The sequence below is a fragment of the Saimiri boliviensis genome, chromosome 1 (genome assembly GCF_048565385.1).
Source record: "Saimiri boliviensis isolate mSaiBol1 chromosome 1, mSaiBol1.pri, whole genome shotgun sequence".
NCBI lineage: Eukaryota > Metazoa > Chordata > Mammalia > Primates > Cebidae > Saimiri > Saimiri boliviensis.
In genome coordinates, this window is record NC_133449.1 from 269,961,863 (window position 1) to 269,980,740 (window position 18,878).

The 18,878-nt window shown below is 49.3% G+C and overlaps 1 protein-coding gene across 12 annotated transcripts in view; it reads right to left on the minus strand.

The window, feature by feature from the left end:
- Positions 1-18,878, minus strand: part of PDZD2 (PDZ domain containing 2) — a 472,221-nt gene that overhangs the window by 9,159 nt on the left and 444,184 nt on the right. For 11 of the 12 annotated variants that reach the window (XM_074386830.1, XM_074386827.1, XM_074386818.1 and 8 more), the window contains 6 exons: positions 11,112-15,159; positions 9,855-9,972; positions 4,141-4,242; positions 2,594-2,864; positions 336-467; positions 79-213 (listed from right to left, as the gene is read on the minus strand). In XM_074386830.1, coding sequence (XP_074242931.1) covers positions 79-213; positions 336-467; positions 2,594-2,864; positions 4,141-4,242; positions 9,855-9,972; positions 11,112-15,159 — 4,806 coding nt within the window. The remainder of the gene's footprint in view (positions 1-78; positions 214-335; positions 468-2,593; positions 2,865-4,140; positions 4,243-9,854; positions 9,973-11,111; positions 15,160-18,878) is intronic. The other variant, XM_039479513.2, reaches the window with a different exon arrangement.

The window sequence follows — 18,878 nt, forward strand, 5'->3', positions numbered from 1 at the left end:
CATGGATTTTTTTTCACTGAGACATCCATGGAAACATGACAGGTGATACAAGGCTGACTGAGTTTTCCAGGACGTTACCTTTGTACACTCTTTTAATGACCAAGGGCCCGTCTCCCGTCACAGATGACCTTCCCCCATCCAGACTCAGTCCCAGCCCCGCCGAGGTCTTCAGCACTTCCACACACACGGCATCATGTACAGCCATGCTTCTCCCTGCAGCGGCAGCGTATGTCAAGACAAAAATGACAGGTTGTTCATCATGCTACCTGTCCCAGTCCCCCCGGAGGCATTACCTCGAGCCCCACGTACTCCTGGCACCCTCGAGTCCCCTCTACCTTGAGGTGCTTCTAACAGCATTGGAGCCCAGTAGCGCTGCTGGCCTCCCGGCTTCGGAGCTGCCCTCCCGGCAGTTACTGCTGTGCTCGCATCCTCTGGTCTGTGTGTTTCCTGCAAGCGCTGGCCAAAGGCTTTTACGCCCAAGCAGAAATCCCCCAAAGGCAAAGTGCTCTTGTTAAGCCTCCACACTGGCAGTGCACTTCTCAGTGAGGACGGGAGTCACACCTGGGGACTCCAAATTTGATTTTCTGCCAACCCTGGCAGCAGAACATCACTCTCTGGTACCAAAACTTGGCAGCACCAAAATGCCCAGCCTCACGTGAGACTGTTAGAATGGACCCCAAAGCGCCCAGGAACCCTGCGCTTCCTGCCTCCCTGGCTCCTGCCACTCCTGCTCCTGCCAAGGGAAACCCTGCCCCAGGCTATGGCTGTCTTCACAGACAGCATCCTGCTGCACGGTGGGGAGATGCGTTTCCATGGTGATGCCTGCCGCGTGTGCTGGGTGGGGGAAGGTGGGCTGGGTTTGAATCAGGATTGTAAACTGGCTTGTACTTCCCTCCCTCACCTGCCGTTATCAGCCAAGGACATCACAGCTGACTGCAAAGGCGCACTTAGTTGATTGGGATGCGGAGGAAGGACCACATGTGTTCACTAGGGCTGAGGCCAAGCTAGCATTGTCTTCTTTGGACATAAAAACCAGTCCATTGTTGTGTTTTAAAGAAAGCCACTCCACAGGGTCTGAAGGACATTTACTAATGCTGGGAGCAGCATGCTTTTTCAACAGGAAAATGGGTCAACTGCAGTGGCTCGACTCTGGCTGCATACTGGAGTCACCTGGGAGCATGAAAAGCTGCGTGGCTCCCACCGCTCAGCATTTCTGATTTAATTGAGCTGCGGAATTTCCTGGGCATCCAGGCTTTGAAAGCGCTCCAGCATCTCTACTGTGCAGCCTACTGCACCAGGCCCCTAGTTGGACGCTGTCAGTGTATGGTGAGGATTAACTGCTAGGCCCAGGTAGACCTGGTTTAGGAAGACTGAAGAACAGGAATCTGAGCGAGATGAAGCCTCCAGGCGCTCAGCATTTCATAGCTCTGCAGGGTCTGCTTTGAGGCCAGAGGCCCTGAAGTTGCTGCAGAAATACAGAGTGACTGTAAGTGACAGGAGGACCATCCAGTTCTGAGTTCAGGAGGCTCTAGAACTGGCAGCTGTGAGGACTAAGTGCCCAGTGGTTTCCTTTGACAGTCTACTAGGATGCCACTGAAAATCCACTGAGCAGTCGAGACAGTTCCCGGGGAAAGGCAAGCATGATGAGGTCTGAGGACCCAGGTGCTTCCCTGTAGTGGGGACAGCATCAGCCCTCTGGAAGAGGGAAAGTGAACTGACACAGACTGGGGGCATGACTGCGGACGCATCTGGACGAGAGTGTTCCTCATTTGTTCCATGAAATCGGAGCCATTTTCAGCAAGGACTATAAACAGCTCAGGCCACACGTAAGCCAAGCTGTAGAAAGGAATCCAGCTACCCCTGACTTTATCAGAGAGAGATGTGGAGAAAGAACAAAAGGCCCTTCCCTAAAGGCAATGCCTGACCCACAAGCTCTGCTTTGCTCTCTCGACTAAAAAAAGACATTATCCCTGAACGCCAAAGTGAACGGTACTCCACGTGTCTGCAGTACTTAACAGGGCATTAAACGGCGCGCACTGGAGAAACAGACGCTGCACGTGGTTCTGAGGCTCTGAGTCTGGATGGTACATAGAAAATCTGTTTTGAAACCTCTTCCAGTAAGCTCTTGGTTGACTAAGGCTGCAGTCTGTTTTCAGACACAAAACACTCTTGCCCCTTCATTTCCTTCTGTTCTTCTAAACCAGGAAAGAATACAACCTTGCTGTTTCCCAAGGATAAATCTTGGTTCTGGAATTTCTCCCTCAACACTGATTCATTTCCCCATCACAATAGTTTCCTGCTTTTCTTACCAGTCCTAACAAGACGGTGTGACTAGGAAACAAATTCTGTCTTAGGACCCTTAGGGAAACTGCTAAGCAGTCCTTTGAAATCTTCCACAGTCTAGCTTGAACTACTGGGGGATTTTTCTAACGTATAACACTGCTTTTGCAAGAAGCATCCAAACACATTAGACTTCGCCTACATTTAATTTTTCGAGTCCAGAATTTAGCCATTATTTTCCTTCATGTTCAAGCAGAACCTCCTCTTTCCGCAGTAGCTCCCGCCCTGCGGGTTGTTGAAATGATTATCTTACCAACACCAGGCTCCAGGGGCATGGTCTTTCTGGACAGCAAACCCTTCCCGTTGGCTGTGGGAGGCTCCTGCCGGGCAGAGGGCCTGGGCTGATCCGTCCCTTTCTTGATGACCACGAGGGCATCTTTGTGCAGCTGAGCCTGGTGCAGAAGCTTCAGGACATGCCCGTGGGCCAAGCCAGCCAATGAGGCACCGTTGACTGACAGAAGGAAATCTCCTCGGTTCATAGTCCCTTCCTGAGAAGCTGCCCCCTGAGAAAACACCCTGTGGACCTGGGACAAGGAAAAGCAAAGGGAACAAAAGCCAGATCCACTTACGATTTCCAGTAAAATTGAGAAAGTAACTAATTGCATATCTGTAGTAAAGGAACTTTTATTTTTTTTTTGAGATTGAGTCTCACTCTGTCACCCAGGCTGGAGTGCAGTGGTACAATCTCAGCTCACTGCAACCTCCGCCTCCCAGGTTCAAGTGATTCTCCTGCCTCAGCCTCCCAAGTAGCTGGGGTTACAGGCACACACCACCATACCCAGCTGATTTTTGTATTGTTAGTAGAGATGCAGTTTCACCATATGCCAGGCTGGTCTCGAACTCCTGACCTCAAGTGATCTGCCGACCTCGGCCTCCCAAGGTACTGGGATTACAGGCATGAGCCACTGTGCCCAGCCTTGTAGTAAAGGAACTTCCTAAGGACAACTTTTCTAAATCATACACACACCTGCTTTATAACAAAAAAATTCAATGTGGGGGATGGATCACAAATATCAATGCCAGTGACTGCACACATTTTTTTTTAACTCAACTTCTCATTAGTGTCTGACACGTGTCTGGCATCCAGGAGGCAATGGGAATATGAAGATGAATGAGGCCTGGGCTCATGCAGTGAAGGTGACCCTCTAGATGGTCCCGGAGGCTTTTGAATGATGAGTGACTGTTTTTGAGAAAGGAATAACTGTACAAGCAAACACAAGTTTGGCAAGTTGATTCTAATTTTTTTGCTGCTTAAAATATTTAGGCAAATGATAAGGATATAGCGAATTGTATTTCCAGGTATTGGAAATGGCCTATACGTCATGTCAGCTCTGTGTTAACAATGCTTGTTGGCCGGGCACAGTGGCTCATGCCTGTAATCCCAGCACTTTGGGAGGCTGAGGCAGGTGAATCACCTGAGGTCGGGAGTTCAAGACCAGCCTGACCAACACGGCGAAACCCCATCTCTACTAAAAATACAAAAATTAGCTGGGCATGGGGGCACATGCTTGTAATCCCAGCTACTCAGGAGGTTGAGGCAGGAGAATTGCTTGAACCTGGGAAGCGTTGGTTGCAGTAAGCCGATATCATGCCATTGCATTCCAGCCTGGGCAACAAGAGCAAAACTCTTGTGAACGAAAACCTTACGTGCTATGACTCTCACTTTCCCCTTTTTATGTGGGTGGCAGGGAACGAAACCCAGCAATCTCTGAACCTGCTGATTAGAATTTGCGCCCTGATCACATTCTGAGGCTGCTTAAGGAGGGATTTTCCCGAGAGCCTCGTGACTTTGTCACTTACCGTGATTGATTTTGGCTCCACATCTGTCCCTCCTGCTACACTGAATCCCAGACCTGAGCCTTCTTTTTTATTCAAGACTATGAAGCAAACATCTTCTTTATTCTAGTGAAAACAAACAAAAATTATCCTTTGAGCTGGAGCTGCATACAATTAGTAAGAAAGAAACAAAAACATATCTCCTTGTGCCAAGAGTAAGGAAGCTCTGATGTAAATCCTCTTGTGGAAGCAGTTTTCACTGTGGACCCTCAAGACTCTTCAGCTCTCAGCCAGGCATGTGGTTGATGCCTGTAACCTCAACACTCTAGGAAGCCAAGGTGGGCAGATCTCTTGAGCCCAGGAGTTGGAGACCAACCTGGGGAAATGTGGCAAAACCCTGTCTCTACCAAAAATACAAAAATTAGCCAGGTGTGGTGGTGCGGGCCTGGAGTCCCAGCTACTCAGGAGGCTGAGGTGGGAGGATCACCTGAGCCTGGGAGGTCACAGCTGTGAGCCATGATCACGCCACTGCGCTTCAGCCTAGACAACAGAGTGAAACCTTGTCTCAAAAAAAAGGTTCTTCAGCCCTCACAGCCCTGTCTTGCCCATCATGCAGCATCCTGTCTAGATGGTACTTAAATGGCAAATTCTGAGGGCCCACCTTGTAGCTGTAGAGTGTGGGGAAGGTACACAGGAACCAGGATGGGGGCAGGGGACAACTGACAATTCCCAAGTCTTCAAGCCATGTGAGGCACCAGACTGTGTCTTCCCAAATATGATCATAGCACAGAATTTAATCATGATGGGAATCCTTTATTTTTTACTCTACAATTCTTCACATCTACAATTTGGCAAAGCCAATCCCAGCAACAGCAGAAAGATAAGCGTCAGTGCAGAGGCAGGATAAGAGCACATCGAGGCCATGTTTTCCGTATCTCCCTCCCCACGTTCAGGTCATTGGATTTCAGGTGCAATTAATTAACTGACATCATAAAATAGAAAGTATAGCTGGGTGCAGTGGCTCACACCTGTAATCCTAGCACTTTGAGAGGCAGAGGCAGGCGGATCACCTGAGGTCAGGAGTTGGAGAGCAGCCTGGCCAAGGTGGCGAAACCCTGTCTCTACTAAAAAATACAAAAATTAGCTGGGCGTGGTGGGTGCCTGTAATACCAGCTACTGTGGAGGCGGAGGCAGGAGAATCGCTTGAACCCAGTGGGTGGAGGTTGCGGTGAGCTGAGATCACGCCACTGCACTCTAGCCTGGGCGACAGAGTGAGACTCTGTCTCAAAAAAAAAAAAAAAAAGAAAAAGAAAAAAAAGAAAGTTAGAACTAATCATCAACCCATATTGAGATTAGAATTTTCTGTTGCCCAGGCTGGAGTCCAGTGTCGTGATCTCAACTCAGTGCAACCTCCGCCTGCCAGGTTCAAGCGATTCTCCTGCCTCAGCCTCCATAGTAGCTAGGATTACAGGCAACCGCCATCACACCTGGCTAATTTTTGTATTTTTAAAATAGAGATGGGATTTCACCATGTTGGCCAAGCTGGTCTCCAACTCCTGACCTCTGGTGATCCCCCTACCTTAACCTCTCAAAGTTCTGGGATAACAGGCGTGAGCCACCACACCTGGCTAGAATATTCTTAATAGTGCCCTAGGGTTAAATAATAAAGACTGTCTAATGTTTTAAGCATCAATCAAACAATATCTTGGAATAAAGGATTTTCAAATAAAAAATTAACTGGGCTAATTGTTCTGAATTTTGACTTCCATTCACCCACACCCTAGATATGATTTGGTAACATAAAGATCTGCACTGCTGGCGTCACATGAAGTGATCTATAATCCATCACTTCCAGGCATCCATAAACACAGCAATAGAAAAAAAAATCAGTAATAATTCTTAAGCATTGATTTGATGAGAGACAATGAAAATGTTGACACAGAAACCACCTCTGTAATGTGCTGGCGAGGGGCACAATGTGAAACAGCATTTACTCCAGGTAGTATGTGACAGGGACTAATTCTAAACATTTTATACCGCTCTAAAGAAGTTCATTCAGGCCAGGCATGGGGGAATCACACCTGTAATCCATGTACTTTGGGAAACCGAGGCAGGTGGATCACTTGAGCTCAGGAGCTTGAGACCTGTCTGGCCAACATGGTGAAACCCCATCTCTACTAAAAATACAAAAATTAGCTGGGCATGGTGGCGGGCACCTGTAATCCCAGCTACTTGGGAGGCTGAGGTCCGAGAATTGCTAGAACCTGGCAGGCAGAGGTGGCTGTGAGTGGAGATTATGCCACTGCACTCCAGCCTGGGTGATGGAGTGAGACTATGTCTTTAAAAAACCCCAAAGTTCATTCAAACCAAAACCTAGAATGTCCTGCAGAACTTTTGGGGGAGTTGGGAGGTTGACTTCATGGGCACCTTCAACCATATATGTGCTCACACATGGATGGACAGGGAGAAAGATGCTAAGCTTTCCAAACAAAAATGGGAATACGGGGCCCAGTAAACGGTCTTTGTCCAGCTTCTGGGAGGTAACGCTGATGCTGAAAATAGAAACACTTCTCAGATTATTATTTTTTTTGAGACAGTCTCGCACTGTCGCCCAGGCAGGAGTGCGATGGCACGATGCTGGCTCACTGCAACCTCCACCTCCCAAGTTCACATGATTCTCCTGCCTCAGCCTCCCGAGTAGCTGGAATTACAGGTGCACACCACCACATCCAGATAATTTTTTGTATTTTTAGTAGAGACAGTGTTTCACCAGGTTGGCCAGACTCTCGAACTCCTGACCTCATGAATGGCCCGCCTTGGCCTTCCAAAAGCGCTGGGATTACAGTCGTGAGCCACCACACCCAGCCCACTTCTCAGATATTAAATGTCTTACTGGAGCAAAGAGACAACATTTGAAAATGAGGCCCTCCTGCATTCCAGGACAAGCTAAATCACATTTTCAATGTATTCACATTTTTTGCAGCAGTATTTAAAGATACAGATATGCTAGAAGCTGATTGTCAGGCCCAATTTTGCCTCTGAGAGCTTCAATGCAGTCTCAGGGCGGCCAGATCAACCTTCAGGAGCTCTCCAAGGTTTGGGTGAGTTGGAGTCAGACCAGGGTTTGTTTTCAGGCTCTAATCTCTCACAGCACTGCCAAGGCCACAGAAAATAGCTTTGTGCAGTTCTATTCTTAGTACCTGCAAACCATACTCCTTGGGAAAAGCAAGGCAGGAAACTTCTAGACCGAAGATGGCAGAGGAAGCCCTGCTCCCCGATCCTCTGCAGACAGTGAGCAAATAAGAAAGGGAAAAGAATGCCGGGTTCTGATGAAAGTAGGAATGATCTTCACACCAAACCACAACCCCTGCCTCGTGGTGAACGTGAGGAGTGAGAGGTGAGGGAGGCCCCAGAATGTGCCCCCAAGGGCACGCTCGGCATGCCATCCATACTGCCTTGAGGTCCCTGAAGATGTACATCTTGCTCATAGTTGGATGGACAGTCTGGTCTTCTCCTGTGACATTTCATCTCACACTGTAAAATGTCTGGAGCAAAGGGGGCCTGGCAAAGTGTGACCCCACCTGTGCCCCTTTGACTGGCGGTCTCAGAGTGAGACTTTCACATGTGAAACCCCTTCCTTATCATAACAAGTGGGAGGAGGAAATGAGACAAGGGGCTATCCTCTTTTACTGAAATCAAAAGTGCTTGGCGTCTCAAGGCATTTTGTTTTTCTTCTAGAGAGAGGGTCTTGCTCTGTCATCCTGGCTGGAGTGTTGTGGCATGAACATAGCTCACAGAGCCTCAAACTACTGGGCCCAGGTGATTCTCCCGCTTCTGACTCCCATGAAGCTAGGACTAAAGGCATATGCCACCACACCTGGCTAAATTTTTAATCTTTGTTGTTGTTGTTGACACAGGGGTCTCACTGTGTTGACGAGGCTGGTCTCAAACTCCTGGCCTCAAATGATCCTCCTGTCACGGCATTTTTTAACTGCACAGACCCAAACCAGCGGCTGAGAATCAGAAGGAAGTGGAAGCGGAAGGGAATGGTCTCCTCTATTCCAACCTCTCTCCTTACCTCCCAGCCAGCTCCTTACTTGTTGTCAAGGCTGGTCATTGGCTGAGAAACCACATAGCCCCTCTGGGTGATATTTGAATTTATGGAACAGCATTCTTAGATGACTTAGTGACCCAGGTATACTACCACTAAAAAAACATTGTTCATATTTATTTCTCTAAATAGAAAATATTCATTTGTTAAGGTTCAAATCTCTACATGGAGCCCCAAGAAACTATCATCTTCAGATTAGTATCTTAGATGTGAACCTGTGGTTTCTTCTGTCAGTGTTTATTGTCATAACTGATTTACTGAAAGATTTTATTTAGAATTCCTTGTACTCTAGGGTTCAGATGCTCTTCTACAGGTGACCTTTGAACAACACGGGCTCAAACTGCACAGTTCCACTCACGCTGGGGGTTTCTTCTGCCTCTGTCATCCTTGAGACGGCAAGACCAACCCCTCCCCGCTTCTAGCCTACTCAGTGTGAAGACGATGAGGATGAAGCCCTTTATCATGAGCCGTTTCCACTTAATAGTAAATACACTCTCTTATTTTTTTCAATTAAAAATCATACTCTCTTATGTTATTTTAATTGAAAAAAAATCACTCCTGGCTAACTTTTTAAATTTAATCTTTGTGTGTGTGTGTGTGTGTGTGTGTGTGTGTGTGTGCAGTTCTTTTTTCAATTAAAAATAAAATAACCTAACTGTGAACATGTATTAGTGAAGGGAGCCTGCCACCCAGGCTGAAGTGCAGTGGTGCAATCTCAGATCACAGCAATCTCCGCCTCCCAAGTTCAAGCAATCCTCTCGCCTGAGCCTCCTGAGTAGCTGGGACTACAGGCACCCACCACCATGCCCAGCTAATTTTTGTATTTTTAGTAAAGACAGGGTTTCACCATCTTGGCCAGGCTGGTTTTGAACTCCTGACCTCAAGTGATCTGCCCGCCTCAGCCTCCCAAAGAGATCACAGGTGTGAGCCACTGCACCTGGCCTCTTAGGATTTTCTTAATAACATTCTATTATTTCTAACTTACGTTGTTGTAAGAAGTCAGTATATGATATACTGTCAGTATATGATACGATATGATATATATGATATACTGACAGTATGTGATATGTTAATTGACTGTTTATGTTATCAGTAAGGCTTCCAGTCAACAGTAGGTTGTTAGTAGGTAAGTTCTATAGGGAGTTAAAACTTATACGCAGATTTTCCACTGCAAGAAGGTCAGTGCCTCTACCCTCATGTTATTTCAGCAAAAGGGCAGGACTACAGAGATGTAACTCTTCTCTCACCAGCAGGGGGCTCCCTTGACTAGTTTACATCCACAATTAGGTGGACAGAGGTACTTGACGTCATTCTGCAATATTTCCAAGATGCCCAGCTCTGCTTTGAGGACTCTCTGCGAACAAACTCCAAATGTAGGAGTGGGGATAATGGTAACTAGTTGCTACTGGGAGATTAAAACAGCAGTGACACCCATCTGGCACCTGGACATCCAAGATAAAGTCTAGCTTCTGAAGCTGGCTAGCAGCACGTGAGGCCCAAGTCAGACTAAGCTGTGAAACTCGATACCCAAAGCAGTCCTCCCTCTCCAGGACTTGGGGTGGAGGGCATAACCTGGGCACTCACATGGCCGCAGTTCATGTTCCAGAGCTTTCTGTGTTTCACTTACCTCTGATTGTGCTTTCGCTTCCTGAATGAGAGTTAGGATGGTAGACTTCGACCCCACTGACGATAAAACAGTCTGTAATCTTTGCTGGTCCCCCGCAGAGACCAGAAGTTGATCCAAACTAAATAACATAAACATATTTAAAGAACACTAAAGAAAAAAGCAATTTCTTCATTTTATAAGGATGCATTTAAAATGATCTCCATTCCACTATATTGCAGGTATTTTCTGATCATCATACTCTCTTTTGGTCACAACTTCCAAACTAATGGAAGAATAAATCCTGAGTGCTGAACAGGAATGTCATTCACTGCCAATGGGAAGGGGAATTGCTATGAATTCAGAGATCCCCCAAGAAGTTGTGGGACCCATGCCGGAGCTTAATTGGACACTTCTGACATATTTAAAAATATTCAATACATAGGTTCAAGTGAAATTTTTAAATTTTTATTGTTTTTGAGATGGAGTCCAGCTCTGTTGCCCAGGTTGGAGTGCAGTGGTGCAATCTCAGCTCACTGCAACCTTCTTGCGGTTTTAAGCAATTCTCCTGCTCAGCCCCCTGAGTAGCTGGGGTAACAGGCAACTGCCACCACGTCCAGCCAATTTTTGTATTTTCAGTAGAGACAGGGTCTCACCATGCTGGCCAGGCGGGTCTCACCATGTTGGCCAGGCTAGTTTCGAACTCCTCACCTCAAGTGATCTGCCCACCTCAGCCTCCCAAAGTGCTGGGATTACAGGTGTGAGTCAGCATGCCTGGCCTCAAGTGAAATATTTTAAAATATGTTAGAAATTCTCCATTTTAACTCCAGCCACCTGCAAAGGCCCAAAGTCCCCCCTGCGCTGCACGCTCTCTTCCCCCCCACACCCCTCTTATGTTGCTTTTGCTTAAATGCCGTGTCCTTTAGCAGCCTCTCCACAGAGCAACTCTTTGGTAAACACGTTTCCCTGCAAACCAAGGGGCTAAAATGCAACGTGGGATCCTGGATCCTGGAACAGAAAAAGGATATTAGCAGAATTTATTCAGCAAAATCTGAAGGAAGAAGTCTGTAGTTTAGTGAATGGTATTATTCTGTTAAAGTAAGAAATTAACATTAATTTCTTACTTTTGACCCATGGACTGTGGTATGAGAGGTATGAACATTAGCAACAGTGGGTAAGAAGTGGGAACGCTGCATTATCTCTGTAACTTTTCTATAAATATGAAACGATTCCAAAATGAAACAAGTTTATCTGAGATAAAAGTTGGGGGCAGATACTTACTTAACTGACCAGCTTTTCCTAAAAGGCAGATCCTGGGCAGTTTCGCCCACATCACGGACTGAACTGGGTATCTCAGAAGCACTAGTTTTAGGGCCACTTCCTCCTGGACAGGCCCTATTCCCGCCCTTCTCAGGACCCGAAATGCCTCCAGCAGGGGAGCTCGGCGGCCTCCTGGGGGTGATCTCCAGCTCGGTTTTGAAGAGCACGGTGTTCGAGCCCGCTGAGTAATCCTCGCTGCAGAGCTTGTCAAGGTCAGGCATGCTCAAGGCTCTCAGCTCCTGGAGCTTGGAGCGGGACACGGGCGAGGGCTGCGCGTGACGCACCGAGGACTTGTTCCTCTTAACGGGAGAGGGCGGGGTCATTGCTGGGGTGGGGATTCCCAAAGGACCAAGTGATTTCTTAAGGTCCGAATCAGAGCCCTTGCTACTGGTCTCCGGAGGGTTCTGCCGGGAGATGGTCAGTGTCATGGTCGAGGGAGACTTGGCCATCTGGGGGAGGAGGGCACCAGCTTCACTTTGGCTTTCGCTGCAGGAACTCAAGCTGCGTCTCAACAACCTCACAGCGGCATCACCTGGGTGGCCTGGGCTCCCTGAAACAATGCTGCCGGAAGACCTCCTCCCAATGGGAGGCCTGGAGCTCACTGACAAAAACGGGGAAGCCCCAGACTTGGCTACTGGCCGGTCAGCATTGGCCAGGTTCTCGAAAGACTTGATCCGCTGCTTCACAGAGAAAAATGAGGTAGATTCGTGGGGCCAGTTCTGCTCATAGCAGTAGTGTCTTCTGGTGACTTTGATTTTGTCTGTGACTAGGCGGCTCGTCTCCTGGACTGAAATGAGACCCCCTTCATCTGTGGCTGGAAGATTCTTCGATGATTCCAGCAGCGGCTTGACACTATATATGCCCTGTCCGCTAGCCAGGCCAGGAGGACCCGCCCTGGATGCCTTTGCCTCGGGGACACCACTGCTTGTCACAGGGACCTGGCTGTCCCGAGGAGAGCGACCCGGGCTGTGTGGGGAGTGGCCCTCCCGCCCAAAATGGCTTGAGAACTGGGCTGGCATGGAGTAGGTCCGGGTCGCTGGCCTTGGGGTGAAGTAGGGATGGTCCTTCCCTGAGGGACCCCCTGGAATACCGTTTCTGGGCACCCCTAGCGAGTCTGACATCAGGCTTGACTTTCCCTGTGAGGAATCTGCCCTTCTAACGGGCAGTTGAGGGGAGGAGGAGGAGGACGCCAGTTTGGCCATGCTGAATGATCCTGGCATTTCCTGCTCCACCTGGGAGTCATGAGACGGGACTGAGGACAGACGACTTGTGGACGATTCCACCACCGGGTGACATAGGCTGATTTCAGTCTTCTCCTGACAGTTGCCCTGGGCCAAGCACCCTCCCCATCTGTCACTTTCAGCTGGCTTGTTACCACATGCAGTCCTTGGCACTGTCTCAGCAGAAATCTCCACAATTTTCAGCTGGTTTGTTATTTCGAGGCGATCACTGGCCATGATGCTGCCTCTTTTTTCACCCGTCAGCCTGGGCTGGGCTGTGCCTGCCGAATCTACATGGCTGGTCAGGCACTGCTCGCTTTGTCTGTTCTCGGCCACGCACACACCGTTCCTGGATGCCGCGGGACTCACCAGCCCAGAGTCAGCCCGGGGCGCCTTGCCGTCCGCTCCACACTTAGGAGACTTAGGGGTGGCTGTGCTACCTCTGTCAGGCTCAGAGAGGACAGCCACGTGGAACCTGCTCCACGTGCCTTGCTCAGGAAGAGGCCTGGGGGAGGTCAGGGGCGAGACGAATGTCCTGATGCTTGTGTCAGACACGGAGGGCTTCAGTGACCCGGAGGTGGCAAGAGGCGGCTTGGTCTCCAGTATGCCCTGTGGGGGTCTGGCGGGGGCTGTGGGGTTTCTGTCGGGCTCCTCGCGCTCGGCTACGTGGAGCCGCTGTGATACCACCTTAGAGAGCGTTTTGTGGGAGGTCTGGGGTGAGATCAAGGGTTTCCTGTGGTCCATCCCCCCGGCCTTCACAGCATTTGCACCAGGAGCCTCATAGCTGACTTTGGCCTTGCCCTTGAGGCTGAGCCTCTTCAGCTTTGGACCACACTTTGGCTTCTGACCATTCGTCAGCATCACTTCCGCCGGACTCTTCTTAGACGGGTCCTTATTTTCCAGAGGTGTTTTGGGCGGCGGAGGGCTATGAGGCACAGCAACACCCTTTTTTTGGCTTGAACTCGCCATCTGAATCTTGGAGTGGGGACTTCCGGCAGGCATCAGGGAGTGCTCCTTCTCGGTTTTGCTCTGCAAATGGGTGCCTTGGTTATGTTTGTTTATTTCTTTAAACCAGGCCATGATGGGCCTCCTGGCGATCACTTTTGGTTTCTGTAGCAAGTCATCCAGGTCTTGACTTTCAGAGATGTGTAGGTTTTCCAACACAGATTCTCCATTCTTAGGGACATCCACACTTAAGGACAGATTTGCAGCCACAGTAAGGTTTGTTTCGTATTTATTCAGCGTTTGGTCATCTAGCAGGTCATGTTCCAAACCATTTACCATGTGAGGGGAGCGGAGAATGATGGGTGGGCTGTGAAAATGCCTAGCCACTTTAGAAGGCTGACTCTTGTCCATGGCTGAGCTAGCGCTGGTGACTTCCGTAGTTTCTTCGGCACACAAGGGCCTGTGGTTCTGGGAAGTGCTTAAGCCCGCCTGAGTTTCAGGCTCCTGAGAGCTCATATCCAAGAGTGAAGACGGCTGGGAAGAGTTTGGGCCTGGACTGCATGAGCCTGGCAGGCCAGCAGCCTTCTCACGGGAATCAGCTGCTGACCCGCTCACAGTGCCGTATTTTAATGGCAGAACGTTGGCCGGGGCAGGACAGACGGCAGCCTGGGTGGGAAGATGAGCAGGACTTGAGGGTGGATCGGGGCAGCCATTTGTGGAACAAATTTCAATCTGCTCCTCCTCCGACTCCAAAGGATCTTCCTTGTGCAAAGACCCCCGGGAACGAGGAGGGGACCAGCTGTCCCTGGTGGAAGCTCGTGGGGCTTCAGTGAGTGACTCAGGTTCAGAAGACGAATCCTCAGCATCGCCATACATGGATGACAGAGATGGCTCCGTGCTGTCGCCCAGGCCTGATAGGGAGGTGCTGTCTTCGTGAAAACTGCTAAAATTTCTAGAGTAGTTGCTCAGGAAGTTTTTGTTCACAGTAAAATGTTTGTCCGGATTAATGGAATCTAAAACCGAAGGCTGGGAGGCCCACTGTGGGTGAAGGGGGGCACCAGCAGCCCAGGCCCTCCTCTGGGAGGAGGTCTGGCCCCCCGGGACTGGTTCAGCACGGCGGGGGCTCCCACCTCCAGCCCCGCCTGGCAGGCGGCCTTGAGTGCTGCCCTCCTGACAGCTATTGTCCCCCGTCTGGGAAGACGGAGACTTCACTGCAGAAGCATCCAGCTCCTTAATGAAGCTGTCAATGTCCATCACGGGGCTCTCTCTACTCCCCGATGGGCAGCAGTGCCCTGAGACACTGCCACATGCTTCTTTGGTGTTGTCAGTGGATGGCAGCAGGGAGAGGCTGGCCTGCGGTGCCCTTGAGGACACAGAATCTGTTCCCTCTAGCAGGGAAGGCTCCCAGGAGCTCTCAGGTGCGTGGGTCCCTGTCATTTCCAAAGCCTGGCTGTGGTTCCCTGGAGCTCCCTGTCTCTGCTCCCAGGATGAGAGGCAGTCTCGTGGCAGGACAGCACCAGCTGGTGTTGTTCCCTCTGCCCCGGGCCCCGCTCCCCTCAGGGCAGCCGCCCTTATGATATTGAGAGGTGTGCTGGCTTCTGATGCTGATTGGGTCTTACTGCAGTCGGTGGGAGCTGCTGCCTTCTCCCCCGGGGAGTGGCTGCCCTCATGGGGGAGCCTGACTGGAGACCTGGCCTTGTATTCGGAGACCCTGGGCAATGCAGGCTGGCTGGGGGTCTCAGGCCGACTGACTCGCCCTGTGTCTACAGAGGTCTTGCCGGGGTCAGGATGAGTGGCCCCCTTCTTCCCTGGGGAAGGGATGAGGCCTGAGGAGCTGTCCAGTCCTGTGTAGAGAAGGTAAACAGAAGGTTCACAAGAGAGGTTGTAGAGGAGATCAAAGGGAAAATATGAGAAAGCAGCCTCTCAATCATTACAAACTGGAAACTATCTCAAATATTTTCTTCTTTTTCAGAAAGCCAGGCATGGGGTGGCTCATGCCTGTAATCCCAGCACTTTGGGAGGCTGAGGCAGGCAGATCACTTGAGGTCAGGAGTTTGAAACCAGCCTGGCCAACACGGTGAAACCTTGCCTACACACACACACACACACACACACACACACACAAAACCCAAAAAATTAGCCGGGCATGGTGGTGGATGCCTGTAATCCCAGCTACTCAGGAGGCTGAGGCAGGGGAATCGCTTCAACCCAGGAGGTGGAGGTTGCAGTGAGTCAAGATCACCCCATTGCACTCCAGCCTGGGCAAAAACAGAGAAACCCTGTCTTAAAAAAAAGGCATTCTGTAGCCTGAATGGAGGCCCTTCTTGTTTTTCTCATTTTATCTCTAAAATCATGGAGTAGTCACATCTAACAAAAAACACCCTGCTTTAGATGCTCTAAGAGAAGTCAGACTAGCCAGCAGAAGAAACGTTTGCATCTGCCCATTTTTCTCTCTTTTGGTTATTTCTATGACAGCAGACACCAGAGATCCCTCACTTGGGTCCCTCTACGCCATTCAGCCTCTGATGGCAAAGCCGCAGACGTGGGCTGCTGTTCTGGCTGGTTCCCTACATGGATGTATGGATGCTGCAGGGCCCAGCATCTGGCCAATCGTGTGTGGGTCTGGCTCACACTGGGGGATGTCCATGATGTACCTCAGTGTAAAACAGTCTAAGTGCTAAACTCAAGAGGCTTCCTTTTTAGTGCTAAACTCAAGAGGCTTCCTTTTTAGTGCAGGGGTGAGGCTAACTGGGGAAGACACATAGAACACAAAAGCCAGGATACAGGTCTACATGGAGCTTTGGCTGTCTTGATGAATTCAGAGGAGTGGGAGAAGCCAGATTACCCCAGGAAGCCTTGACAGAGGAGGTGGGTGCTTGAGTGGGGTTGACAAGGGGAGTTTGGCCAGAGAGGAGGAGGAAGGTGAGGAAGACTCCATCTCGAAAAAAAAAAAAAAAAAGCAACAGAATGAAAAGCAGAGAAGCAAGAAAGAGCATAAAATTTTGGAGGTGGCAGGGCAAGGGTTGTGTGCCAGTAGACAGTGGGGAGTCATCTAAAAGGTGGGTTCCAAGAGCCACTCACTCCTGAAACTGCCTTTTCGTAAGGCCCTGCATAGTTTTGGGCGAATCTTTCACCTCAGACACACAGTATCTCCAAGAGAGAAAAAAATCTGGCATCGAAAAGAACAAAGCTATTTTCTTAGGAACTATGGGTCTGAGGTTGGAGTGAACAATGAAGTTCCATGAAAGCTCGTGGTTTCAGAAGTCAAACCCACTCTACCCCAAATATGTTCCTTTCACATCTCTCACATTAAATCATCTTATCTGAATTTTTTTTTTTTTTTTTTTTTTTTTGAGATGGGAGTTTCGCTCTTGTTACCCAGGCTGGAGTGCAATGGCGCGATCTCGGCTCACCGCAACCTCCGCCTCCTGGGTTCAGGCAATTCTCCTGCCTCAGCCTCCTGAGTAGCTGGGATTACAGGCACGTGCCACCATGCCCAGCTAATTTTTTTGTATTTTTAGTAGAGACGGGGTTTCACCATGTTGACCAGGATGGTCTCGATCTCTTGACCTCGTGATCCACCCGCCTCAGCCTCCCAAAGTGCTGGGATTACAGGCTTGAGCCACTGTGCCCGGCCTATCTGAAATTTTTTTTACCTCCTGAAGTTGCTATGTGAATAATAAAAAACTAATTATTAGGACTCAGAGATTTTCCAATAATTAAGGAACTACCACTGTGCTGAGTGCTGCACACGTTTAATTTTCCTCCTGACACTGAAGTATGTCCTGTGACCATCTGCATCGGAAGGATGAGGACACAGGAACAGCGTGGTTAAGCAGTGTGTCTGAGGTCACAGAGTTCACAGGTGGCAGGGCCAGCGGTCGCCCCAGGAAGCGAGCTCCACAGCAAATGCTTCTGCCTAAACCCTGACTTTCTGGCCTCTGTGTGGAGAGCCCTTGGCAATAACAAGGTTGGATCATTGAGACCCCCTGCCCCCCCGCATGGAGACCGTACTAGCTTTCCAGCCCACTGCAGAACGCCAGGGGCCCTGCCAAGACTCAAACCCACATGCTCTTTTCCTTCTCTGCTCAACCTTTTTTGAACTCCCCCTTAAGCATAATGGTCTTGCTTCCGCTGATACCAAATACGAGTGGTGGCGGGGAACTGGGGGCAGTAGCAATGACACAAAAGGAGGGGATTTAAAGTCTGTTTTTAAATATCGTATTCAGGCCAGGGGCGGTGGCTCATGCCTGTAATCAGCTAGGGCAGGCGGATCACTTGAGGTCAGGAGTTCGAAACCAGCCTGGCCAACATGGTGAAATCCCATCTCTACTAAAAACACAACAATTAGCCTGGTGTAGTGATGCACGCCTGTAATCCCAGCTGCTTGGGAGGCTGAGGCAGGAGAATCGCCTCGACCTGGGAGGCAGATGTTGCAGTGAGCTGGGATTGAGCCACTGCACTCCAGCCTGGCGACAGAGGGAGACTCCATCTTAAAAATAAACAAATAAATAAAATTCATATTTGTTCACTGAATAAACCGGAACAGGCAATTCATGTTAGCAATTGGACTTTACTGCAAAGTCTGTAACTTAAAATGCCTTTATTTGAGGGAGATGAGGTCACACTTTGGTTGTCACCTTTCAAAACCACCTTTCCTCTGGAAACATCTTCGAAATGCCCAGTCATAGGAGGTAAGTTGACTCCGTTATGGCACATCTGTGGGCTGGCAGGCCCAGCAGCCTCTCCACATGATGCTGGGTGTGGAAGGGCCTGCAGGACTGCTGTGTGGTTTCCTAGAGCAGGCTACGGGTCATTGCCAATGCAAGGGACGGTCTGCTAGGGCAGGCACGTGGGCTGAGCAGCAGTCTCCCTGACCCCCGCAGGCTGCTCAAAGATTATTTTCTGTGGATGTGTGAGTTTAAAAAGGTTGTTAGGTACTGGTGACTACCAACCACAGTATTTTTTTTTTTTTTTTTTTTTTTTTGGCAAAAAGATTTTAAAAAACCACAGGACTGATATAGTTATCCTACGCACTCGTATACACACGACTCAAATAATAAAGGCCAAAATGTTAATAGAGGTTTTCTCTTGGGCTTAGGCGATTTTTATGCCATCTTTCAAAACTTTGCTCTCACTTATAGTTTCTTACATTTCTAGAATAAACGTGTATCCCTTTTATAACAGAGTGAAACATTTAGTGACAAGTGAGGGCCCTGGATTCCCCACACTGCTTCAGTCTCTCACAACAGCTTTGACAGCTTTTCCAACAGCTCCCACCTCCTCTCATCCTGGTTTGCAAGAGCCACCCTTTAACAGACAGAGTCAAGTGCTGCCAGGAAGCTGAACAGGCTGTAAAAATCAGACCTCACAGTCAACACGTCTTGGTCGGCCATTTGCTCCTGTGTAAACAGCAAGTTGATTTGTATTCCTTTCTAATACTTTCTTAGGAAAATCACGTGTGTAGGTATACACACACACACACACACACACACACACACACACACACACACCCCTTACTGAATGTGTATTATATACTAGGCAGATATAGACATGTATATGT